The sequence below is a fragment of the Penicillium daleae genome (genome assembly GCF_028827525.1).
Source record: "Penicillium daleae strain IBT 16125 chromosome Unknown utg000008l_segment0_segment0, whole genome shotgun sequence".
In the NCBI taxonomy this organism is placed as follows: Eukaryota; Fungi; Ascomycota; class Eurotiomycetes; order Eurotiales; family Aspergillaceae; genus Penicillium; species Penicillium daleae.
Window position 1 is genome coordinate 5,581,226 of NW_026623156.1, and position 24,742 is coordinate 5,605,967.

General features: G+C 52.0%; 8 protein-coding genes across 8 annotated transcripts; 7 read left to right on the forward strand and 1 right to left on the reverse strand.

Moving 5' to 3' along the window:
* Positions 1-5,756: 5,756 nt before the first annotated feature.
* Positions 5,757-7,832, forward strand: N7458_010494 (C2H2-type zinc finger protein; the record flags this gene model as incomplete). The annotated part of the gene is made up of 2 exons (XM_056913876.1): positions 5,757-7,601; positions 7,659-7,832. 2 exons carry the CDS (start codon positions 5,757-5,759, stop codon positions 7,830-7,832), a joined length of 2,019 nt encoding a protein of 672 aa, XP_056762725.1.
* Positions 7,833-9,570: 1,738 nt separating this feature from the next.
* N7458_010495 (uncharacterized protein) lies at positions 9,571-10,324 on the forward strand (the record flags this gene model as incomplete). Its single annotated transcript, XM_056913877.1, has 3 exons — positions 9,571-9,682; positions 9,787-9,887; positions 10,079-10,324. 3 exons carry the CDS (start codon positions 9,571-9,573, stop codon positions 10,322-10,324), a joined length of 459 nt encoding a protein of 152 aa, XP_056762726.1.
* An 878-nt stretch (positions 10,325-11,202) lies between these two features.
* N7458_010496 (DNA replication factor Cdt1 C-terminal domain-containing protein) lies at positions 11,203-12,639 on the forward strand (the record flags this gene model as incomplete). Its single annotated transcript, XM_056913878.1, has 1 exon — positions 11,203-12,639. One exon carries the CDS (start codon positions 11,203-11,205, stop codon positions 12,637-12,639), a length of 1,437 nt encoding a protein of 478 aa, XP_056762727.1.
* A 424-nt stretch (positions 12,640-13,063) lies between these two features.
* On the forward strand, positions 13,064-15,963 carry N7458_010497 (mismatch repair ATPase MSH2; the record flags this gene model as incomplete). Its single annotated transcript, XM_056913879.1, has 2 exons — positions 13,064-13,087; positions 13,165-15,963. The coding sequence occupies 2 exons, from the start codon at positions 13,064-13,066 to the stop codon at positions 15,961-15,963; spliced, it is 2,823 nt and encodes a 940-aa protein (XP_056762728.1).
* Positions 15,964-16,943: 980 nt separating this feature from the next.
* On the forward strand, positions 16,944-19,236 carry N7458_010498 (phosphatidylinositol N-acetylglucosaminyltransferase; the record flags this gene model as incomplete). The annotated part of the gene is made up of 3 exons (XM_056913880.1): positions 16,944-17,078; positions 17,153-18,835; positions 18,895-19,236. The coding sequence occupies 3 exons, from the start codon at positions 16,944-16,946 to the stop codon at positions 19,234-19,236; spliced, it is 2,160 nt and encodes a 719-aa protein (XP_056762729.1).
* Positions 19,237-19,613: 377 nt separating this feature from the next.
* On the reverse strand, positions 19,614-20,064 carry N7458_010499 (uncharacterized protein; the record flags this gene model as incomplete). The annotated part of the gene is made up of 4 exons (XM_056913881.1): positions 19,614-19,706; positions 19,772-19,842; positions 19,908-19,945; positions 20,024-20,064. 4 exons carry the CDS (start codon positions 20,062-20,064, stop codon positions 19,614-19,616), a joined length of 243 nt encoding a protein of 80 aa, XP_056762730.1.
* Positions 20,065-20,356: 292 nt separating this feature from the next.
* On the forward strand, positions 20,357-22,642 carry N7458_010500 (exosome nuclease subunit RRP6; the record flags this gene model as incomplete). Its single annotated transcript, XM_056913882.1, has 1 exon — positions 20,357-22,642. One exon carries the CDS (start codon positions 20,357-20,359, stop codon positions 22,640-22,642), a length of 2,286 nt encoding a protein of 761 aa, XP_056762731.1.
* Positions 22,643-23,207: 565 nt separating this feature from the next.
* N7458_010501 (tryptophan--tRNA ligase WRS1) lies at positions 23,208-24,575 on the forward strand (the record flags this gene model as incomplete). Its single annotated transcript, XM_056913883.1, has 2 exons — positions 23,208-23,599; positions 23,666-24,575. 2 exons carry the CDS (start codon positions 23,208-23,210, stop codon positions 24,573-24,575), a joined length of 1,302 nt encoding a protein of 433 aa, XP_056762732.1.
* Between the last annotated feature and the right edge of the window lie 167 nt (positions 24,576-24,742).

The window sequence follows — 24,742 nt, forward strand, 5'->3', positions numbered from 1 at the left end:
TGTCCCTGGGCCACCAGCAGGTACGGAGGACAAGATCTGCCAAAACCTCCGGATCTCGGACAATTACCATGACGGCGCCCAGGGGGGTTGACGAAGTCGGGTCAGATGACTCCCGCACGGTGGTGGTGGTGGTGCGTTGTTGTTGCTAAGGTGGCTGGTCAGGTACTGGTAGATGGGCATTCGGGTTGCCTTGCCTTGCTTTGAGGCGTACAGGGCTAGGCTCCCGTGAAAAGGTGGATGGGTGAAAGGGGGTCAAGGTAAGGGAAGAGGTTTGTGGTTGTAGTGGTTTAAGTGGTGAGCTTTTCTGTGTTGCGGATTGGGCCCTTGTTCGGCCGTTCTGAGATCACATGTGCGTTGGATTGTTGTATGCATGTGCCTTGATATGGTTATAATTGGGTTTGTGGAGGAGGGTGAGTATGTATCTGGGTATTGTTGATATACATGGTTTATCGATTTATCGATTTATGAGTAAATCTTGATTATTATTTTGGCGATTTTTGGGTTGTTTACAGTTGGCTACAAAACTACATCGATGTTGAATTGTCATGTGTCTTCCCAGTAAGAGCAGTGCGGTCGGCGATGGCCCGAGTAGCCTCATCTTTACCAACTATAAATAGGTATCTTGGACCCAACATCCTTCCTTACCTGTGTAGTCGACATGTATCCAACGTACCCCTACACACAACACACCGACCACAAGAGAACAACACCAAAGCTGACAATCTAGAAAATACAAAACTACAATCCCATTCGTTAGACCCGCTGTATTTCGTCATCTTTGACCCAGCTGAACGACTCCTCCTCCTCAAATGTTTCTGTACGATGAGGTGAGGACATACGTGGCCGGGGCCTCCAGGCACGCCTTCTTTCATACGACGCCCGCTCCCCTCAGGTACATGGATCCTCCTGGGAGAGCATGCAGAGCGCGTGTGATTGGCCTCGTGGCACGAATCCATTTACAAAGATGGTCGGACCTGTCATCTGTGCCTCTGTGCGGCGAAAGTGAGAAGGGGAAAGTGGTAGGCTACTGGCTTGACCGCTTCAAAGGCGATGACTGTATTGTAGTTCATGGGTGGAGTTTGGGGCGAAATGCGAAACACGGCGCTCGAAACGAGAGAGAAGTAGTAAAAACTAGCGACAATTTTCAAGAAAGAAGAGGCCAAGAAGATGGAACGTATTCGGGTTCGTTCATCCGAGATGGATGTTGGGGGGGACGTCGTGAGAATAATCCAGTTCGGAGGATATATTGGCTAATACCATATTAACTACCCTACCTGTTATAAATATGAAGTCGGAATGAAGTATGTGATTTGTGTAGGCCACATTCCCAGGGGGGTCCCTTAGCGCGCCATCGTCTACAGTAGTATGAGTCAAACTATGTACAGCCAGTTAGAGAGGACGGCTGAGTCGACGACGTCAGCGGAGATACGATTTCCCCCGCCGATCCAGCCATGATTCAGGCTGATCGAAGGACCCAGTTATCGATAAGCCCTGCAGGTACCTGGCGCTACTTGGAGTCGCTCACTGGGCTCTTGGTGCCTCGCGGAGTTGCCCCCTGCGGTGGCGTGCAGATGGGGGGGTTATCTACAAAGTACTTTATACTTGATGTGTAACTTGGAGGGGTAGACACGGAGGATGGTATGGTGTACGTGAGGACACTTTGAACCCACCGCATAGTATATTGTGGAGTAAGTGCACGAAGTGCAGAGTATGTATCATCAGGTACCGGGCCCTTACAGACCGTCCCGCCTTACGTATACTATTTACAGATCCTCCCCAATCAACGGTTGTCACAAGGAGGACGCGCAGTGAGGATCTCCTTGCTCCACCGTAACGGCGAAGCTCAATGGTCAAGTCATAATCTCCATCCGACGTGTTGCCCCGCCTCTCTTCCAGCCTTCTACTGTAGAATGGATGGATGTGAAGTACTGTAGTACTAAGTCAGTCGCGACTTACCCTTATCCTAGTGGGTAGTGGGTAAAGGATCAGGAATTAAAGAGGGGCAGAGGTCGATCAGCGGCCCGGAGATATCAGCCACCAAGTCAGGGCCGAGTCGCACGTCCGCCGGACAATTCCAGCGGGCTGGATGAAGGTTCTAGAGAGAAAGAGATGTAAAGATGAAACATTCCACTCGAATCTAGCGGCACGATTTGTAAATGCTAGCTCGATATTGACGGATGCACATTAATTGCCAACTGCCCTGGAAGAAATGGAGCACATCATTTACTTCGCGAGTGGCGTCACGAAAACTCATAGCGATCGAGTTAAATGGCACTTACCATACTTATCTCGCAAATTTCAGCTGGAACAAAATAACGGTGCCGGGGCAACGATATCCGCAGACCAGAAAGACCATTAACAGAGTTCAACTTGAGCAAGAAGAGAGCGTTTTAAAGTCCCCGTGTACCGTGGACGCCAGAATACAGCCATCGTCATAGCCTCTCCCCGCTCTCTTGGCAACTCCGCCCGCCGATCATCGATATCATGATCTCGCCGATAACCCGCCAGTCTTGCCGTTTGCAGAGTCGCAGACCCCAGTCGAGACTGCCAGAGCGGGGAAAAGAAACCGAGGGACAGAGGAGGGGGCCGGACGGGATTAGTGGTTGGTGGTTGGTGGTTGGTGGTTGGGGGGGGGGGGCAAAGTGTATTCCTTGTGGAATAGTGTCAAGTGGAGTGGGGGAGGCGAGAAGCTCAGACGCAGGCACGGAGATCCGCTTAACGGGCGAGTCGGTGGGCACCGGGCCCTGAAGGTTTATGGGATGGGATGGAGGGGTTTTTAAGTGGAAATAGTGTACGTTGGAATTGGGGGGAGTTCTTTTTGCCTTTTGCGTTGAACGCGGGGAAAGAGGAGAAGAAATGGAGGGAACTTTGCTGGGAGGCGAATATGAAATAGAGTATTTGATGAAGCTAGACGCTAGACAATAATAAATTAGCTATCTAAACGTTCATCCTCTCCTGATTAGCAAGTATACCGGGAGGATCAGGACATAGTACATGTTCTTGCGGATCAGATTCTGTGATGCCCGTCAGAGTATAGATATCTTATCGGCTATATAGAATGATACACCTCTAGACCAATGAGAGAACAAAGCTCTGTCTCCTCTGGCACTTTCCACCGTATACTTCAGGTTCCCGTACTATCATGTACCGAATACAAAGTATTCAAAAGTATACATCAACCTCTGGCTGGGGTCCATGCTAGATCGTATACCTCCCGCCGCATGCCGAACGGGCTCAAGCCAACCGGCATTACTGGCGTACAAGAGCCAGCACTGACTACGGAGTCTTACACAATTCGGCACTGACTTGGCTTGTCACTTGTGCTGTCAGTGCTTGACCAGGGGGGAGGAAGAGCGGAGATTTTTCTCTCTTCGTATCATGGCGGACCATTCGGAATCGACCCCCTACCGCGTAACCATCCCAAAAGTCTGCCCAGAACGACGACTGGAGAGGATGACGGAGGCACTGGAACTGGAGGATGACCTGAATTTTCTCATTTTGCGTTTCTCCAGCACATCATGTTCTTTCCAGGTTCATCTTCCAGGGACAGTTATCCGTCGTTTTTTGGTAGTATGAAGGTGCTGATTTTCGTGTGTCCCCTCCACCCCCCTCGATGAGACACGAGATGGAGATATATGATACATCCACTCCCACGCCGTCAAATGCAAGGGGGTCGCATGGCAGGGAGAAAAAAAAAGCAAAAGGAAAAGCCGCGAACCAGTCACTCGTCACTACTCGTGATCTCAAGAGTCCTTGTCAAGTGGAAGTGGGGAAATCCAGGCAAACGGTCTCGACCGATCTGCCCCGTATCAAACTGCCCGACAGCCTTGCCGGCTTCCTGCCAGGGTCCTCTGGGATGGTGAACGTCAAAGACTCAGCCGAGTACCCTTCACCAGAGTCACCACTGGTTCAGCCTGGTTGGGAGCTTGGGGAATGGGTTGGGCCTTTGGTAACCGTGGGACCGAGAAACTCCATGACCAGACAACGGACCCTGGTGACTGGTTGAGCGGGTGCAAAACTGGAGCCCTATGAATCATCTACTTGGAATTCGAGGGCGGCTATCTGGTGCCTGGGCCCTGGTGCCTTTTACCTTTTTGCACCTTGAGTCGAGATTCGTTTGGGTCCAGTGCTCGGTGCCGCTCTTGGCCTAGCGTTCCTGGGAGATCAAGATGGATGGGTAGAACGGAGAATGCGAGAGGGGGCTTCGTCCCAGGATCGATGGATTGGGACCATATTTATGAGCTGAGAGGGACCTGGAGTCTAGAATCATAGAATGAGCGAGATGGGGGCCCTGGCACGAACGGTTATAGTTGCAGAGCGGACAGTCGTCCAAGTCATCTGGTGAAACGATGATTTGCATCGGTAGGCCCGGAAAGGCCCCAAGCTACTGGAAGCGTAAGCAGAGGGACTCGTTCTCAGAGGAAGAATCCTCCTGTCCGAGAGGAACCTCGTCACTTGGCCGTGAAGGTGGTCGGTCCTTTTGCCCCTCGCTTCCGATAAGCCGCCTTCTCGTCGTCACCACTGGTCTTCTTGGGATGTTCCTCGTCTACTGGCCGTTCGAGTCTTTTTTTATCGATCCGCTGCCCTCCTGCTATACTTTTCGTTTCTTCTTTTTCTTTTTCTACCCCTTTCCCCTGTCCCTTTGGCAGACGATCCCTCGGTGTCATCCTCATCTATACTACCCCTCCTTCCTGCTTATTCGTCCAATATACTCCATTCTATATATCGTCATCGTCATCATATCTATATCTCCCCATTTTCGTCCTGAGGATCCACACTGACCCTGGCTGGTCGGATATCTTTTACTTTCTCTTGGATCACGTTTCTATCATCTATCATCTATCATCTATCATCTTGATCACCGATCACCGATCATCTTCTAACTATAATCCATCCTCTCGGTCCTCGAGCCTCGTTTCTATCTTCTATACATCAGATCGGTTCTCCTCTCCCAATCCCCCCTCTCGTGCTTGGCAGCCCAGGCACAAACCTGAAACATCTGCTCTCCGATTCTCCACCAACACCCACCCCCCCCAGCCCTCTCCTCCCGGCCGATCCCAGGTTGTCTCGTCTGCCTCTTCTTGAGAGATGCTCGCGATCGGCTAACTATCCTTCCCTTTCTTCCCTCCTCTCCTTTCTCATATTTCCCCTGCACAACTCCTTGCGTCGTTTCGACGAAATCCGGTTGTGCATTCCAATCTCCGACCCTCCATCCCTCCTCCTCCTCCTCCTCCTCCCCCCACCACCCTTCGCTTCGTCTTTGCCGCCATCTTCCCCTCCTCGCCTTTCCCCTCCTCGTGAGATCGTGAGATCCAGAGAGAGCGAGCGAGCTGTGGTCGGATACCGGGCGCCACAACCTCTTACCAAATCGTACGTGTCGAAATTCTTCCGCCTCTTTTGGATTCACCTTCCTACTTTCTCTCCCTGCCTTTTTTTTTTTCTCTCTCTCTACCTGGCAAATATTCTTTTCATCTTTGTAGTGGCCCTGACTAAACCAAAATTTATTGCGCAAATGTTTACAGTGAGCGTTGCCCTCCGACTCCGCGTCTTGCCTCTCTGCCCTCCTGCTTCGGTGTAGCGCTGCGGCTCTTTACGATCGAAGATAAACTCCTCCCCGCTGGAATTCCGGGGTCCTAGTGACGTGGGTTAGGGTCGCCGGCTTTGCGACCGCGGTTATCGCCTCTGTCCTTTCCCTGTCTCCGAAGCGATCAACCCTTGACATCACCCGCCTCCACCAAAATTACGTCGCCTCCTCCATGGCCTCTTTTCTTCCCGTCAACACCTCGGCCGCGACCGATGACCACGCCATGGACGGTGCGACCACCCCCCGTGCGAACCCCAACGGCGTGTCGGCCTCCTCAGATCGATCCTCCCCCGCGGACCAACACCCCGATACCGCTGCAAAGTCAAGTCGAGGAGATGATCCTACGCAGGCAACAGTGTCCGGACATTCTCGAACGGCCTCGACCATATCAGATGATGCGATGAATGTCGACTCGGATGGAGAACGTGATGGATCCGACCAAGAGCCCGAACCGGGCGGCGCACCCCCGTCGAAAAAGAAGAAGGGACAACGGTTTTTCTGCACCGATTTCCCACCTTGCAACCTGAGCTTCACACGCAGCGAGCACCTGGCGCGACATATTCGAAAGCATACCGGCGAGCGGCCCTTTCAATGTCACTGTTCCCGACGATTCTCGCGACTGGATAATTTACGACAACATGCCCAGACGGTACATGTCAATGAGGAGATTCCGGGAGATTCATTGGCGGCCACAGGCACTCGGTTCCAACGCCAGGTGCGGACGGATCGAGTGCGCCCGACTGGCCGGGCTCGCGCTGGGACGGGAGGTAGTCAGGGTGCTCACAGCCGTGGTCATAGCAGGAATTTGTCGACTTCCAGTATCGCATCTACGACGTCCACCTTTAGTCAACCTCCAGAGCTTCGGCGACGACCCCCGCCGCTGATCATGGCCAACGATCCCACCAGCCGCGCACGCTTAGGACTGGATCCGATGGGAGAGCCCCCGAGCACACCTCCAGGCCAGATTCGTGGTATTCCTGGTCTCTCAGCGGGCGGGTCGCCTTACACGCCGTCCAACGTTTACGCTGGTGGCCCGACTGCCAGCCCCCAATATACATCCCCCATGGCCTCCGCCACGCATCGCTTCTGGGAGGGCAAGACCGCCGCTCGCCGACTGTCCGTACCTACCAGTAGCAACCCATTTCTCGCACAGCCTGGCGGTGCATATCCCCCACCATATGGCTCGCCCGCCGCCCCTCCCTATCCGAATGCCGCCGGTGTCTTTGCGAGCCCAACTAGTACAAACTACCCTGCATCTCGGGATGAGAGTACCCTCAGCCCCGCCGAGGCCGAAATGCGAAGGCGAACATGGCATCCCTCGACATACCCCGTCTTTAGCCGGCCATCTACTAGCGGTTTGAGCCAGTATCACACACCCGATACTGTCCAGGGACCACCTCTGGGAGGAGCCAATTCGGCAGAGCAACCGCCTCGGCTACCCGGAATCGAGAGCTTCGACAAAGTCGTGTCTCAGCACCGACCTCTGACTCCGCCTACCCGCAAGGCGAGCCCGATGCAGATTGACAGCCAGCACCGACCTCCTCCACCTCCTCCAACCCATAGCTTTGCCTCTGGCTACAACTACGGGGCTCCGTCAGTGCGCCCAGCACCTCCAATCTCCGGCCCTGGCCACCGCCGCGGTCATGTATCGTGGGACATGTCCTTGCACCACAATCTCACTGGACTTGATATTCGAGACCGACGAGCATCTCGAGATGCTAGCTCGTGGAGTCAGCAGACCATTGCCGAGCTCCAGAACGTGTCTTCCCGGCCTTCGTCCTCGTATCAGCCAACATTCCCGCCTACAGCGGAGCGCAGTCCAGAAGAGCACCGGGGTCACACATCCAATCTGTCAACGAGCAGTCGCCCGGCACAGACATCTCCCGAAGACTCCAGCAGCAGCGAGGGGGTCCACACTCCATCCACGGCCTCGGTCGAGTACCACCCAGCCATTGTGCATAGCAGCGGATATATTGAAGCGCACGACTCGTCGTTACCATCCGATCACCCTCAACCGGTAGGACCCTCTCCTTCGAACGGACGGCACGCGGCCCGGATACTAATGCCGTCATAGATCTGTGGGCGACAGGCCGCTCACGCCGACGGCTACCCGGGTCACGCCGAGCGAGAGCCCCGACCCGACGTCTTTTCAGACTCGTCTGCACGAGATAACGGTATGGGCCGACTCGAGGCCTTGGTTGCCGTCGCAACGAGTGAGAACAAAGGTGCCACCAGATTGTTCTTGTAAAATTGATACCCGACATACCGAGAGATCGATATGTATTCGCCTATAATACCTACAACCTTTTTCGTCTCTCTTTCTCTCTACGAGAGTGACGTCCTCTACCGGATCCGCGGATCCTCATTCTACTTCGACATGACACTACTCAACAATCGTTCCCAAACCCAATACTCATCCATTGTGAGACAATCTTTCCACTTACCATCGGGGAAAATCGGGCTGGCCTCTCCTCGAGGCCCGCTCACCCTTGACGAACTAACGACCGTGATGATTTTATACATGAAACCGGAACATTCTCTCTCTTTTCTATCTGAATCTGATCTGTTCTGCGTTCTCTTTTCCTGTTCAGGAGTCTCGTGTCTGGTCTTTTCAGAGTGGCCGCGGTTTCTGTGCTGCATCTCCTGGCGTTTCGAGCAGGAGCGTATGGATGGCATCGTGTGTGCATGCGATACCCGCCTCGATCAATTTGGTTTGGTGTCTTGTTCTCCATCCATCCCATTCCCCCCTCCTCTCAATCCATCCTCCCTCTTCTCTTCTGGTCGTGGCGTAGCTTTGATCATTTCAAGCACTACTCACCAACATCCACTCCTCCGATCTTCCATCCCCTCACTCTGTCCCACTCCCGTTTCCCACGATTTCCCCGATGCTGTTCTTGCAATCTGTTTTGTGTGGTGGGGTCTCATATAGTTTCTGCTTTTGTCTTATTATACTCAACTTTTTTTTTTCCTGTGGTGAGAATTCATCCTGTCAATGTTTTTTTATGTCGTCTACGGCCGTTGTTAGGATCGTTATGATGTTAGGTTTTGACCTCGATATGACTGCAAATGCCAATTTTGAACAAACACAGTCCATGTTCTTCCTCTAGAAGCTGCAGCAGAATAGTACAGTAGAGAAGACTAGAATCAAGTTGTAATTCGACATTAAAAAAGGAGAGTAGGCGTAGTACTCCGTACTCGCGTGGTATAACATAGTGCGGCCTGAGCTCTCAGCTTGACCTTACCCCGCAGCAAAGCGGCTCCTGTCTCTTGCCTTTAGCTCACCAGTGAATTGGCTGAGCTGGTTGAAATATTCTAGTTTTGATATGCTTGGGACTACCAAGTACACGATCGAGTGTCTCCCCCTTCACAAGTCGGGGCAACCATGGCAGGTAAGCTCCGAAATAATGTACTCTTCAGCAACGGAACCACATGCGGCAATGACTTGTTGGTGACGTCGTTCGGGTGCATTGAAGTGGACCCGCCTAGCGCCGAGCTAATGAGATGACCCCTCAAAAAGATACCATAGCTGGCGAGAAGGGGAAGACAGGAATGCAAAGGATAAAGGAAATAGACCAGTTACATAAAAAGCTGATATGTAGTATACAAGCTTTCCTTCGCGTATACAATGAAATACATGAACTCGCACTCTATGCACACAACACCTAAAACCACAAACCATCCTTAAAAGGCGCACTATCAAATGTAACGCCAATGGCAAGAAACCCAGAGGTCGGTCTGGCCGCACACCTGCAGCGCCGAAGTTTGCCAACCCGAACAGACGTCATAGTCCAGTGACAGGCAACCCGCCCAGTTCTGAACCTGAACACCTCCTCGAAAGCTCTCCCAAACCTTCTCCTCGCCTCCTGAAATAACACCCTCCCAGCAAAACAGCTCTCCATTCACTGAAGCCATTCCAGAATACCCCGTACTTGGACGCTGTAGCATCCACGACTTCTAGCGCCCACAAACCTACACAAGACATCATCATGTCCAAGAACCGAACCGGTCTGTACTTGGGTCTCGCCGCGGCCGGCGCGGGCGGATACTACCTGTATCGCGCGGGCGGAGATGTCAAGGGTGCGAAGCAGGAGATGAAGAGTATGTTTTTGAGCCCTGCAAGAGGATCGCTCTCAAGCCATTTCCTGGTATTATCGTATATTTGAAGAGATGAGAGTGTTGACTTGTTTCTTTTTTACACGCAGTTGATGCCGACAAGGCGCGCGAGAAGTTGCCCCGCGGTTCGAGCGCAGAGAAATTCGGCGAGAGCGTTGGCAAGGAGGCTGGTTCTAATATTGATGAAGCTGTATGGCTCTCTTTTTCCTTTTTTCCCCCTTGTTTCTTTATTCGAATGCTCGAATGCCCGCTTGCTTGCGCTGTATTGGCCTGGCCTGGCCACAGTGGCCACCGCCTCCATCTATCCCAACCCATATCTTCCGATCTCATGACTTGAACTCGAACACCAGCGAAACTCTTGTCTAACTCATTCTTTTCCAGATTGACAATGCCCGCTCCAAGGCCAAATTGGACGAGCGCATCCCCGCCCTCATCGACAATGGCAAACAGCACTTGGAAGACGGTAAGAAGCATCTGGAAGAGGGCAAGAAGCAGCTCGAAGGGTACCGCAAGGAGGCGCGAGATCAGTTCAATGCCACCGTGGACAATGTTGATCGTACGGTGGAGGAGAAAGCGGCCGAGGCTAAGAGTACTGTCTCCGGGTGGTTTGGTGGTGGTAAAAAATAGGTGATGATGAATGGGACTCTACTTGGGGTTGAATTAACGGGGGATGTGATATGTGATCAAGATGGACTACTTAAGGTCGGTGGACTGCGTGGGCAGTTGAGGCTAGGAATTCAATTATGAGACAAATGATATTATTCATTTACCGATGCTGTTGTCGAGTGCCCTGTTTGGGGGTTGTTGTAATTCAGAACCTTTAGTAGTTTCATTTCTTTTATGTTCATCAAAGTTGTTGAAGTCCTATGTTCTAAATCGATTCATGGTTGAGTACTGACAATTCAATCCATTGCAATCTCTCGTCTGCTGTAGGTAATCTTGCCTGCATATTGCGGAGTATTATTTGTTCTGCAGCTCATACTCCCGAGAGTCCCGACGCAGCATTCCCATGCCGAACAATTACCATAGTGACGAGGATGCCAACCCCAGTCTACTGATCATCTCGCCCATCCGAAAGTTTTTTTTTGTTACTTAAATGGTGCTCCAGAACCATCGATTCTATTTTGTTCCAAAACTAGTGCTTGTTGCAAACAGACTCTCGTTATCTCGCGGTGCTATTATTACTGAAACTGATCGTGAAACTCCTCCAACGCGTGATTAAACCCGAAACGGACTAACGTCCCCCACGCGACGCGTCGAGCCTTTTTCGCGTCCTGTTTTCCTTTTCAGTGCTAAGTGCTACCTGCTCCTTAATCACTGCACCACTCCTCCCTTCCCTGCTCTCCAACATCTCACTTTCCGCCTCTTACCACCCATTTTAACCCTCTAATACTCGGTATCTCTTACTCTGATTATATTTCCAGCTGCATTTATCGGTTGCGACTCCCTGAACTTCCCCCCCCCTTGGATCCGCTCCCGCCGAAAAGGCAAATTTTGCAGTCGCGATGCCGCGTACCGCCAGACAGAGCGCCCTGCTCCAAAGTCAACCCGCCATTCAGAGCTTTGGCCGGGCAACCAAGGCCGGTATCTCACCGTCGCTGCCTGCGAAGAAAACTGCATCTCTGCCCGTTTCCCCGTCGAAGAAAAGGAAATTGCAGGAGCTCGAGAATGTGGACGGTGCCGGTCGGCAATCGCTGGACGAGGAGGCCAATACGCCTTCCAAGACTTTGAAAATCAGCCAATTGTCGGTTTCCTCTCCACGAAGTGGTCACTATGCTTCGCCAAAGCGGACCCCGAGCCGTCGCACTCGCGTGTCGACCGTCGCCAACATCCCCGAGGTTCCCGACACCCCTTCGAAACAACGCACCCTCCACTTTGAGAAGGTCATCCCAGAGCCCAAACTTGCACCGCGCGCACCCTGCGTAAACGATTTCTTGAGCCTTCACTCTGCTTTCGTCCAGGCTTTCTCTATTCACATGGCTCACAATGGCCCCATTTCCCCCGCTGATCTCCGCGAGTTCCTTCCCAACGTGACCAGAATTTGGAAGAAGCGCAAGGTGCAGCCGAAAGATCTCCAACGTCTCTTGTGGGTATGGGATCATAGCTTGAAGGCCAAGGATGTCTCCTATCGTCTGGCAAATTACGGCCTGGGAAAGGTGTGCGTCGAACGAACCGTGCTGGTGGATGAACAGCCCGCTGCCCTGCAGGATGCACTCGAACAGGCCTTGGATTTGCTGTGGGAACAGACAGAACCCTCTCTCGAGATTGCCAAGGAGGAGGATCGTCCATCTCTCTTCCTCGAGTCCCTCGGTCTCGTGCCTATTCACGAATCGCTCACGCCCTTTACTGCGTTCAAGAAGGGCCAGCAGCGACTGCAAGATTTGAGGTCTGGCGTCATCCGGATGAAGACCGAGAAATTGCGTGCAGAGGGAGAGATTGGAGAGGCCAAGCCCCTGGCTCCTGCGATCAATCGTCGACAGAGTCTCCTGGATCGCATTAAGAATAAGGAGCTGCGCCAGTCCAAGCTGCCACCGCCACCAACCAAGAAGGAGATGATTCTTCGATCGGCCGCCGATCGCGTGGAGGAAATTGTCGGGATTCTTGCACTTTTGCGTCCAGCTGCCTATGTGGGCACTGGTATCAAGGCCATGTTCGCTAGCCAGCGCAAGCCCTTCAAGTTGGAGACGATGGTCGAGCATGTTCGTGATTCTGTCCGGATTCCCATCCCTCGGGACGAAGTCGAAGCGTGCCTTGAGATCCTGGCAGATCCCCGTGTGGCCGGTCACTGGGTAACAATGGTTACTGTGAAAGATATTCGTTCTGTCGTCCTCAAATCCTGCAAGGATATTGAGGCCAACGAACTTGGAGCCAAGGTGGCTCTATTGAAGGCCGAGTGGGAGAAGCCCCTGGCTTGCGCGTCGACTCCCATGTTGAAGATTTGAACGATTCATGGTGGATTGTGTTTTGATTTGTGTTGTATACATCGCATCCGTCGAGCCGGTCTTGCTCGCGACCTTGCATTGAAGCGTTGTTCTGATACCCTGTACTTTTGTGGACATTTTGTCTGTTACCATACATCTTACCATCATACCCATTACCTCAACAATAAATCTTAATTACACTCATCACAGGACTGGTTTCCTTCCCTCCACGTTTAGCTTAATAACATCAGTATGTACTGTACTCCGTAGTCCTTTGGCGAGGCTATAGACTACAGTAGATAGGTTGAGCACTTAACGCGCGACGCGTTTCACGTGACCGCGTCCTCCCAAAACGCGTCTCGAGGCCAGCCCCAAGTGTCAGAACACCATCAAGCTCGGTGACTTTCAGAATACTGCGGCAATTAGTTGCAGAATCACCGGCAAGATGTCATCTCGACCAGATTTGAAGGTACTGTCTACTTCAATTTTCACTGCCCAAATTTCCACCAAAAAGACATTGCTAATCAATGTTCCCAACCCGGCCAGGTCGACGACGAAGTCGGTTTCATCCGCTTCTACCGCTCCCTCCCCGAAGCAGACAACAATGAGACCATCCGTGTCTTCGATCGAGGCGACTGGTACTCCTCACACGGCGCCGATGCCGAATTCATCGCTCGCACCGTCTACAAAACCACCTCCGTCCTCCGGAACCTCGGTCGCAGCGAGACCAACGGACTACCCTCCGTCACCATGAGCGTGACTGTATTCCGTAATTTCCTCCGCGAAGCACTCTTCCGCCTCAACAAGCGCGTCGAGATCTGGGTGTCTGGCGGTACCGGCAAGGGAAACTGGAAGTTGGGCAAGCAAGCTAGTCCCGGTAACCTGCAGGACGTGGAAGATGAGCTCGGCAGCGTGGGTGCCATGTCGATGGATTCAGCGCCTATCATTCTAGCCGTGAAGATCTCTGCGCGAGCGTCGGAGGCTAGGAACGTCGGCGTGTGTTTTGCAGATGCGAGCGTACGCGAGCTCGGCGTGAGCGAGTTCCTCGATAACGATATCTACTCCAACTTCGAGTCTTTGGTCATCCAGCTCGGCGTGAAGGAGTGTTTGGTTGTGATGGATTCGGCCGGGAAGGATGTTGAACTGGCCAAGATTCGTGCTATTGCGGATAGCTGTGGCATTGCGATCTCCGAGCGGCCGGCCGCAGATTACGGCCTGCGCGATATCGAGCAAGATCTCACGCGGTTGCTGCGTGATGAACGGTCCGCGGGTACCCTGCCGCAGACGGAACTGAAGCTTGCTATGGGATCTGCGTCTGCGTTGATCAAGTACCTTGGCGTGATGACGGACCCGACTAATTCCGGCCAGTACCAGCTTTATCAGCATGATTTGTCGCAGTACATGAAGCTGGATGCGTCTGCGCTGCGTGCTTTGAATCTCATGCCTGGTCCGCGGGACGGATCGAAGAGTATGAGTCTGTTTGGTTTATTGAATCATTGCAAGACGCCCGTGGGAAGTCGGTTGCTGTCGCAGTGGTTGAAACAGCCGCTGATGGATCTTGCCGCCATTGAGCAGCGGCAGCAGCTGGTGGAGGCGTTTGTGGTCAACACGGAGCTGCGTCAGACGATGCAGGAGGAGCATCTGCGTGCTATTCCCGATCTCTACCGTCTTGCTAAACGTTTCCAGCGGAAACAGGCTAATTTGGAGGACGTTGTTCGCGTATATCAGGTGGCTATCCGGCTTCCTGGATTTGTCAGGGCCCTGGAAGATGTCATGGATGAGCAATATCAAGTACCGTTGGATAAGGAGTATACGTCTAAGCTGCGGGGTCACTCGGACGGCCTGGCAAGGCTGGAGGAGATGGTGGAGACTACAGTTGACCTCGCTGCGCTCGAGAACCACGAGTTTATCATCAAGCCGGAATTTGATGAGGGCCTCCGAGTTATTCGCAAGAAGCTGGACAAGGTTCGGTATGATATGGACATGGAGCACCGCCGGGTTGCAAAGGATCTGAACCAGGATATGGAGAAGAAGCTCTTCATGGAGAACCACCGTGTACATGGTTGGTGCTTCCGTCTGACTCGCACGGAAGCGGGTTGCATTCGCAATAAGAAGGGATACCAAGAGTGCTCGACGCAGAAGAACGGCGTGTACTTCACCACCTCTACGATGCAATCTCTCCGTCGGGAGCACGACCAATTATCATCCAACTACAACCGAACCCAAACTGGTCTCGTTAATGAAGTTGTGAACGTTGCTGCCTCCTACTGTCCCGTCTTGGAACAGCTTGCCGGTGTTCTGGCACACCTCGATGTTATTGTGAGCTTTGCACATGCTGCAGTCCATGCGCCAGCGGGATACGTTCGGCCCAAGATGCATCCTCGAGGGACCGGTAACACTGTGCTCAGGGAAGCCCGTCATCCATGCATGGAAATGCAAGACGACATCTCCTTCATCACCAACGATGTCTCTTTGATTCGCGACGAATCATCCTTCCTCATTATTACTGGTCCCAACATGGGCGGTAAATCTACATACATCCGGCAAATCGGTGTCATTGCACTCATGGCCCAGATCGGTTGCTTCGTACCTTGCACTGAAGCAGAGCTGACAATCTTCGACTGCATCCTTGCCCGAGTCGGTGCTAGTGACTCGCAGCTCAAAGGTGTCTCCACATTCATGGCAGAGATGCTCGAGACAGCCAACATTCTCAAGTCTGCCACCTCAGAATCTTTGATTATCATCGACGAGCTTGGTCGTGGAACTAGTACCTACGATGGATTTGGTCTTGCCTGGGCGATTTCGGAGCACATCGTTACCGAGATTCGTTGCTTCGGTCTCTTCGCGACTCATTTCCACGAGTTGACTGCGTTGGCGGATCGGTATCAAAAGGCCGTGAAGAACCTACACGTCGTGGCATTCATTGGCGACGGAGCCGAAGGCGACGCTGACGACGGCGCGGAAAAGAAGAAGCAACAAGTAACGTTGCTGTACCGCGTGGAACCGGGTATCTGCGATCAATCTTTTGGTATCCACGTTGCCGAGCTCGTCCGATTCCCCGACAAGGTTGTCAACATGGCCCGCCAAAAGGCGGAGGAATTGGAGGACTTCTCAACTGCCGAGACTGCGGAAAAACAGCAGCCTACTCCCTCATTGGATAAGTACTCACAAGAGGAGGTGGAGGAAGGCAGCGTCCTTCTCAAGGAGATGCTGTTGAAGTGGAAGGCTGAGATTGAAGGTAAAGACCTCTCGTCTGAGCAGAAGCGCCAGATAATGCGCGATCTTGTCAAAGGAGATGAGAAGTTACAGGCGAACAAGGTGTTCCAGGGTATCAAAGCTCTTTAGGGATGCGAGTAATGGACGAAGATCCAGGGTTTGTCAGGAGTCTGGTGTCTGGGATTGGGGGTTTCAAGAGAAATGGATCTGACCAGGACCTGTGTTAAAATAGTTTTCGGGTACAATAGTCTTATATCAACCTGTCTCGATCAATTGATACAAAATAACTCCGTGATCGCTAAATATTTCCTGGCAGCAAACTCGCTGTAGATCAGGGACAGTCACGTGGGTCAACCCTGCCGGCCTAGACGCCAACGCGCCTCGGAGTAACCAAAGCGGGCGGATTGTCCAAAAGCTTGTCTGTTATTCTTCATTCACTCGTTCATGATTCCTCCAAGACCCTCATCCTCCTCAGTACCATCGTTGTGACCTCCCCTCAAACCGTCTGTCCTGGCAGAAAAGCCCATCTCTCAATCTTCGCCTCTCCAGCTATGCGCGCCAACTAAACCGCGGACCGCTTGAACCACCCTGATTCATGCACCCCTTTTCCATCCTCACCCTAGGGATCTTTGTCGCGGGCTACATCACCGCTCGGTGGGACCTTGTAACCCGCCTATACGAATTAGCCATCTTTGCGTGGGACCACGGTGTTGTGGTATGTTTTGTTGTTGGTGGTTCGGAGAGGACACCCCTCCCTCCGTCTCCCACTGGGGACTCCGATGCGCGGGACTGTGGACTTTTTGCTGACTCTCGTCCTTGCTGTGGCTGGCTATAGACAAGAACTTTGAAGGGATTCCTGTTTCTCTCCGTCTTTTTCTTCCTCCTGGTCCTGCCAATAAATCACCTGGCTTCAAGAGAAAGGAATCTGGTAAGCTCAATCCGAAGCGCTCGAGGTGGGCCTGCAATATTGGAAGGTCTTTTATTGTCAACAGGTATGCTAATGCATCCACTGCTTTATTAGCACCCGCGCCACGTACATCTCGGTGTCTCCGCGCGAGAACAGTTGCGCCGCCGAGGCTCGTTCTAAGGGTCCAGCGAAGGATGACAATATGCTCATGAGCGATAGGCTCTTGCGGGTATTCTGGCCATATGATCTCCCGCGATCCTCGTCGCCGGGAGTGATTGTCGGATGGCGCAACTCGGAGCTAGATCTCTTCGTGCTCACGGTGTTGGAAGATGTCGAGGTGAGTCGTTTATCGGTGGAGGGATATATGGCATTGCGTAACGGCATACTGACTGTGCTGTGTCCACGGAATAGCCGCGCAATGTTGACAACGCGCTCCGCGCCGGTATTCTCTTTCGGAATAGTCCACATCCGATTGTTCGCATCTTTACCTTGTGCGGCCGATCTCAGATGCACGTCCTCGGTTCGACGAATCCGCAGTCTCCTCCGACCTTGTTCAATCCCTCCCATCTATACGTGAACTCGCAATCTACCTCCAAGGTTCCACAAATATACTGCCCTCCCGGGACGAATCTATCGGTTCAGGTCATTATGTATGATCGTCCGCACCCGACCCGCATGGAGTACATGTCGTTAAATCCCATCTCGCTGGCATTGGGTGACAAGGTAGCTGCGTCAGAAAAGTTCAGCCAAGTAACGGATAAGATTGAGTCGGGAGAGGAGAGGGAAAAAACGCGAGCTCGAGTGCTGGTTGAGAAACTCAAGTTTCATACGGTTGTCAAGCATGCGCCGTCACAGAAGGAACAGGCACTTCCGCTGATCATCAACCAAGTCAACTGCGCATACGAAATGGCGCAGCTGATGCATAAGAATACTCATCTCATCGGTATTCGTGCTAAGCGGAGTATGAGTGTTGGAGAGCGCGTGGTGGAATCTGCCACGACGTTGTGGGGCTTCATCGTCCTCTGCCTAGCTCATGTCTTTTGGCAATGGATCTGGCCCATCATCACCAGAGTCTTTGTCATAGGGCTTGTGGGCCATCGATCCGTCGCCGAAATTGTCTTGCAGATTCTTGAATGGCGAGCTCGACCGGACGCTGCTGCTCTCAAAGATATCTCTGCGACTGCCCAGCAAGTGGATATACGCTTGCAGCAATTCTGTTACTGGCCTATTCAGTACGTCAAACTTCGGCAACGAAAAGACAATTGGGAGAGTGTAATAACCAGTCACCCGGATTATATTCGATTCTACAACAGCTTGTGGCTCGTCGCTAATGACGTGATCATTGGCATTGCTCTTGGGTCCTATATCATCGACAATGCAAACTGGGTAGCATCCCAAATCAATACCGTTTTGACAGGCTGGACTGTGGAAGGCCTGCAGCGCACCATCTCGTGGTTGATGGATTGGCCAGCTGGCTTGAAGTTGAACAATGAGCTTGCGGCCTTCCTTGGTGACTTGTTCCTGTGGGTTATTGAAAATTGGGCAGCATGTATCGCCAATCTGCAACCGTACCTCCCACATATCATTTACATTGTGGGTTGCTCCAGTTTCGCCGGCGCCAGCATGCCCATTGCCTTATTTTCCGACCTTCTGTCAATTCTCACTGTCCACATCTACTCCTTCTACATTGCCTCTGCTAGAATCTTCAACTGGCAACTTACCATCATCATTTCTCTGTTCCATCTCTTTCGTGGAAAGAAGCGCAACGTCTTGCGCAACCGGATAGACTCATGCGATTACGACCTCGACCAGCTTTTGCTTGGCACCATCTTGTTTACCGTTCTTTTCTTCCTTCTCCCGACCGTGATTGTCTTTTACCTCACCTTCGCCTCGGCTCGAATGTTGATCATCTCCATGAAAGCTGGTTTCGATACTTGCCTGGCCTTTTTGAATCATTTCCCGCTGTTCGCGTTGATGTTGCGTGTGAAAGACTCGAGGCGACTACCCGGCGGTATCCGATTTGAACTCCGGGACGCATTGACGAAAGGTCCCAACGATGAAGACTCTCCAGCTGTTTCTTACATCCACCTCGAGGTTTGTCCAATCATTAAATTTATGTTCACGAAGAATCGCTCTAAATTTTTGGTTTCCAGTCCATCCCGCTCCCGCTCCGCGCCATGTTCGACCAATACTTCCAACTTGGTCATCGACTACGCAAGCATTATCTAGCACCCCGGGTCATATTTTGTCTCATGACGGGCCGCTTTGTCCCACCCATCCACCGCCGCAACCTGTACAGCATGCAATACAGCATGCTACCAGCTCGACGTGCAGGCATGGCCGAGGTATGGTCAATGTTAACCCAGCCCAAGAAAGGTGGGAGCGGAAGTGGAAGCTCTGGCTCTGTGGGAGGAATTGGGGCCTTGGGTAATCCGGTTCCTAAAGTCCCGCCTAATTTCGGCCAGGGTGATGTTCGTCGACGAGGCCATCGGTGATGTTGAGTTTTTACAATAATACCCTAGTTTATAGATCGTATTTTTGGTTCTTCTAATAAATATGCGCCTTTTGAAGCACCTTCCAACAGTTTGAACCTTCTCTAGAGGACATATCTTCACGTTTTCAATTGACGTGGTATCCAAGATGTGAACGCTTCGAAGAGAATTGAGATCATTTTGAATGCATCTAAGTTATGATGGTATGCAGAGAAGAGAGATCACGCTTGCCTGTATATAATACACCCATGTACCCGCTGCCGCTTGCGCCCAAGTATATTAAACAATGTCCTCGCCATCAAAATGTAAACGAGAAGTACCAACAGAAAATGCATAGAGAAGAGATGAAAAAGCCCAGATCGGTTGAGAGGAGTCAGGTCTCATGATTTTTTGAGAAACTCAGTGTCAGTCTCACTGCTGCTCTTCCGAGCGTCATCGAGCATCGTGTCGATGCCTTTCTCTTTGAGTGATTTCTGTATTTCAGGACATAGTTAGCCAGATGTATTAAATCGAATATCGTACTTCTCGGATGACACACATGCAGGCATGTCTTGTACTTCTTGAACAGCTCTTCGCAGTCATTCGACGAGGTGTTGCCTCGAAGATATTCTGCCTCGTCGTCAGCTAACTTTGCTACTTGCAGGACTTCAATAATCAAAATAGCGGAGACTGACTCTCACTATACCACTTTAAAAAGCAGGTGTCATATTTCCTAGTGGTCCCATGGTCAGCTCCCTGTGTCTTTTCTGGCCACGCCGTGTAGAAACCGGAAGAGCGACTTGGAACTTACTCTTTGATGTCGTTGCATTCAGGGGCGATGGAAGCAGCCATTATGACAAGCCGACCTTTAATTTGACAATAAAACAAACAAAAGTTCAACGAGTTACTATGAACTTGCTTCAGGGTGAAATCGTCTGTAAGTTGGATATGTTGAAGTGTTGGAAGCTCAGCAAGTGAAGAAAGTCGCCGCAGAGCCACGGAGTCTGGCCAATTAAACATCCGCACTTGCCAACCTATTTACGGCAGGCGGTCAGCGCGCAACTCTTCGGTGCTTCCACTTTTTTTCTTCGTAGCTAGAACTCTTAAAGTTGACATCTACAACGGCCTTTTAGCTCTGCCTGCCATGGATTCTGCAGAGCTCGCCCCGTTCCAGGATAAGGTGACTGCCGCTTTGGTGCAGGTGACCCGTACTGTTGGTCAACTGTCAGCGGAGGACCTGAACTTTCATCGTAACTCAAGTGCAGACTTCACAGAGTCGCTTGACGAGCAAAGCGAGCGGATTCTTGCGTTGACAACTGCCGTGCTCAAGGCTGCCACCGCCGGAACCGATGTTAATGCGCCATCACTCGATACAGAAGATTCGATTGAGGACAATTGGCGTGGTGTGGTGGACGTGATCGACTCGCTTCTCGAGAAAGCCGATGCTTGTTTGGATGAGTTCACGGGTGTGATCAAGAAGTTGAGCCCCTCGCAGGAAGAGCAGGCTCCGGTGGTTAGGAAAGCGCCCAAATTCCCAACGACATACGACTATGGACCTTCCAAAATCCCCAAGCCGCAGTTGTTGTTCGATCACAAGCCTGATAACTCCGACTTGGGCCCTTTCCACCCTCTTCTCAAGATCAAGCCTTATGCCACCATTCCACTTGAAAAGTCTCTGGCCCAACGACAAATTGATGGCTCAAATGCGTACCCGCATCCTTATGAGACCGAGATCCGCAATGCCCAGTACCCCAAGTCTGTTTACCAGACATCCCCTCCGATCGATTACCTCTCGTTCGAGGGCACAACCGCGACCTTTGTTGACACTTTGGAAGGAGTCAAGGAAATGCTTGAAGAGCTGAAGCAGGCGAAGGAGATCGCGATTGATCTGGAACACCATGATGTACACTCATATCACGGTCTTGTGTCCTTGATGCAAATCAGTACACGGAATAAGGACTGGGTGGTCGATACCCTAAAGCCATGGAGAGAGGAGCTTCAGATCCTCAACGAAGTCTTTGCGGATCCCAAGATTCTGAAGGTACTGCACGGATCAACTATGGATATCATCTGGCTGCAGCGTGATCTGGGATTGTACGTGGTTGGCATGTTCGACACCTTCCATGCCGCGTCTGCACTGGGATATCCTAAGAGGAGCTTGAAGTACCTGCTCAAGAAGTTTGTTGACTTTGAAGCCGACAAGCGGTATCAGATGGCCGATTGGCGTGTTCGTCCACTTCCATCTGGCATGTTCGACTACGCCCGATCCGATACTCACTATCTTCTCTTCATCTATGATTGTCTGCGAAACGCACTTATTGAGGCATCAACTCCACAAGAAAGCCTTATTGACTACGTTCAAGAGCGCTCAAAGAACGAGGCCCTGCAAAAATACGAACGCCCTGTCTATGATGCGGAGAAGGGCCAAGGTGCTGGGGGCTGGTATGATATCCTTTCCAGAAACTCTGGGGGAGTGCTCTCGAGAGAGCAATTTGCTGTCTTCAAGGCCATCCACCAGTGGCGCGACGAGGTCGCTCGTGCCGAGGATGAAGGCTGGCAGTGCGTGTTTCCCAAGCATATGCTTTTCAAGCTTGCTCAAGTCATGCCTCTTGATATGGGGACCTTATTGCGGACACTTTCGCCCATGACCCCTCTTACAAAGAACAGGGCTGCGGATCTGCTTGCCACCATCAAGGAGGCATATGCTGCTGGGGCGACTGGTCCAGAATGGCGCGATATCGCACCGCCGCCCAAGGCTCTTCGAGCGGCCGTGGCTGTCGATCTGGAAGATGTCGATTTCCCTATTGCTGAGCGTTACGAGACATCTCAGTTTTGGGGAGATGTTCTGCAAGTTCAAGAGCCCTCTGCCCCGGCTTCATACTCTGCTGTTGCCTCACTGGAGGCTCTCCGACTTTCTCTCCCTCTGCCGCCTATGCCTGCCACCGTCTCCGAAGCCCGTGAAACGCTTGGTATCTCGGCAAATGCCCAACCATCTCCGACGCCTAAGGCTGCCCCTACCCCCGCGCCGGCCCCTGAAATGCCCAAGTACTTCACAGTGAAAGATCTCGGCGGTCCACGCAAACGGAAGGTCGCTGCAGTTGCCACTCCTGACGAAGAATTTTCTACGCCTGATAGCTTGGCCGGACCAAGCGATGAATCAGAGTTGACCGAAAAGCAGCGCAAAAAATTGCGCAAGGAGAAGAAGAAGGCTAAGAAGGCTGCTAAATCTGCCTCTCAATCAGAGGCCGACTCGACTCCTTTTGACTATTCTACTGCGGACTCAATCCTCAATGTGGCTCGCACAGCTGCAGCGAGCGCCCAGCCGAAGAAGAAGCCGTTCAATCCCTACGCCAAGGCGTTGGAAGCTCCCTCAGGCGCACGCAAGCAAAAGCGGAACGATGCTGGAAAGTCTTTGACCTTCCGCAAGTAGACTGCCTGAGGTCTTACGGTCTCGATATTCCAAAAAAAAGCATATATGGGGTTGGTGGTTTGTTTGATTCTTCGTGTTTGGTTTTATGAGCATAGCGATACCCTTGCGTCAATGGGATGCCCTGGGATTCTTTTGTGTGTATAGATATGGAATTCTTCATGAAAATGAAATCTTAACATGAACCAAATTTGTTGAACCAAGTAGTGACCCTCTTAATGTAGGACCTAGATAAGCTTACCTGAGATGCTATATCTCCCTTGACGAAATGCTTACACTCGCCTTGCAATCGACAATCTTTCCTCCTTGATTCCTCCCAAGGCTTTGTGCAATGAAGCCAATATCTATATACAGTCACGTGGTATTGACCAGGTACCACCAATCATATTGGGTCCCTTGATAGCGAGGTGGGTCTGACTCATCGTCGAGGGGCAGAAATTCCCCCGCCAAAGAATTGTAGATTGTCATCGCAAGCAGCCCATCAAAGCCCAAAGTACGAGTTCAATCCCCTCACAGCCATGGGATTGCCAACTAATTGATGTTCAATAGCCGTCGAGAAGCTTACACCATGGCGGACGAACCAGGACAACCCCCAGCGCTCACAACGCTGAGCCTCGCCGAACAGGCGCCCGCATCCAAGGCTGTTAGCCAGGTCATCACACCATTCGATGTGTCTGGCGGTGTCGACGAGACCGGCAAGCTCTTGCCCGTCGACTACGACAAGCTTGTGCGCGAGTTCGGCGCCACTCCCCTCACCCCAGACCTGCTCGAGCGCTTCGAGAAGGTCACCGGCCACCGCCCACACCGTTTCATGCGCCGCGGCGTTGTGTTCAGTCACCGTGAGTTGGGAAAGATCCTGGATCGCCATGAGAAGGGCCAACCTTTCTATCTCTACACCGGTCGTGGTCCCAGCAGTGACAGTATGCACGTGGGACACACCGTTCCGTTCGAGTTCACCAAGTACGAGTCCCCTTTGTCGTGCGGTATATGGCAATTGCAGTATTAATCTGATTCTGTAACAATCAGGTGGCTGCAAGATGTGTTCGATGTTCCCCTTGTGATCATGATGACCGACGACGAGAAGTATATGCACTCCCAGAAGATCGAGATCGAGGACGCCAAGCGCTTCACAAAAGCCAACGCGAAGGATATCATTGCTGTCGGATTCGACATGAAGAAGACATTCATCTTCAGTGACTTTGACTTCGTTGGTGGCGCATTCTACGAGAACATTTGCAGAATGGCCAAGCGGATTACGATCAACCAAGTGCGAGGCACCTTTGGGTTCACCGACAGCAACAACATCGGAGAGTTCCACTTCTGCGCCACCCAGTCCGCGACTGCGTTCGCGACTAGCTTCCCCCAGATTTTCGGTACCGACCGCAAGAAGGTCGCATCAATTCCCTGCTTGATTCCCTGTGCCATTGACCAGGATCCCTACTTCCGGCAATGTCGCGAACACGCTGAGAAGATGAAATATAAGAAGCCTTCGCTCATCCACGCTGTCTTCCTGCCCGCGCTCCAGGGCCCTGGCTCAAAGATGTCCGCTAGTGTGGAAACGTCAGCCATCTTCATGAACGATCCCCCCAATAAGATCAAGAACAAGATCAACAAGTACGCTTTCTCCGGTGGCCAGGAGACCACGGAGCTTCACCGCGAGCTGGGCGGTAACACCAAGGTCGATGTTCCGTTCCAATATCTGACCTTCTTCCTCGAGGACGACGATGAGCTTGAGCGCATCCGCGCTGCTTATGAGAAGGGTGAGATGCTTACGGGCGAGTTGAAGCAGATCTGTATTGCAGAGCTGCAGAAGTATGTGAAGGAATTCCAAGAGCGTCGGGCTCAGGTCACCGATGAGATTGTGGCCGAGTACATGCGCCCGCGTCCTTTGGAGTGGAAGGGCAACCTTAACCCAGTGGTTGCTGAGAAGAAATAAGCCTTTTGAGGCCTTAATTTTCTAAAGTAATCCCAAAATCAAAACCAACTTGCATGCATCATTTGATTCCACGGATATTTCTAATAGCATTATTCTGTAATATACCATTGCCACATTTGTGGACTGGAAATATATCCGCGTATTGATTGTTAAGGCCCTCCAGTCAG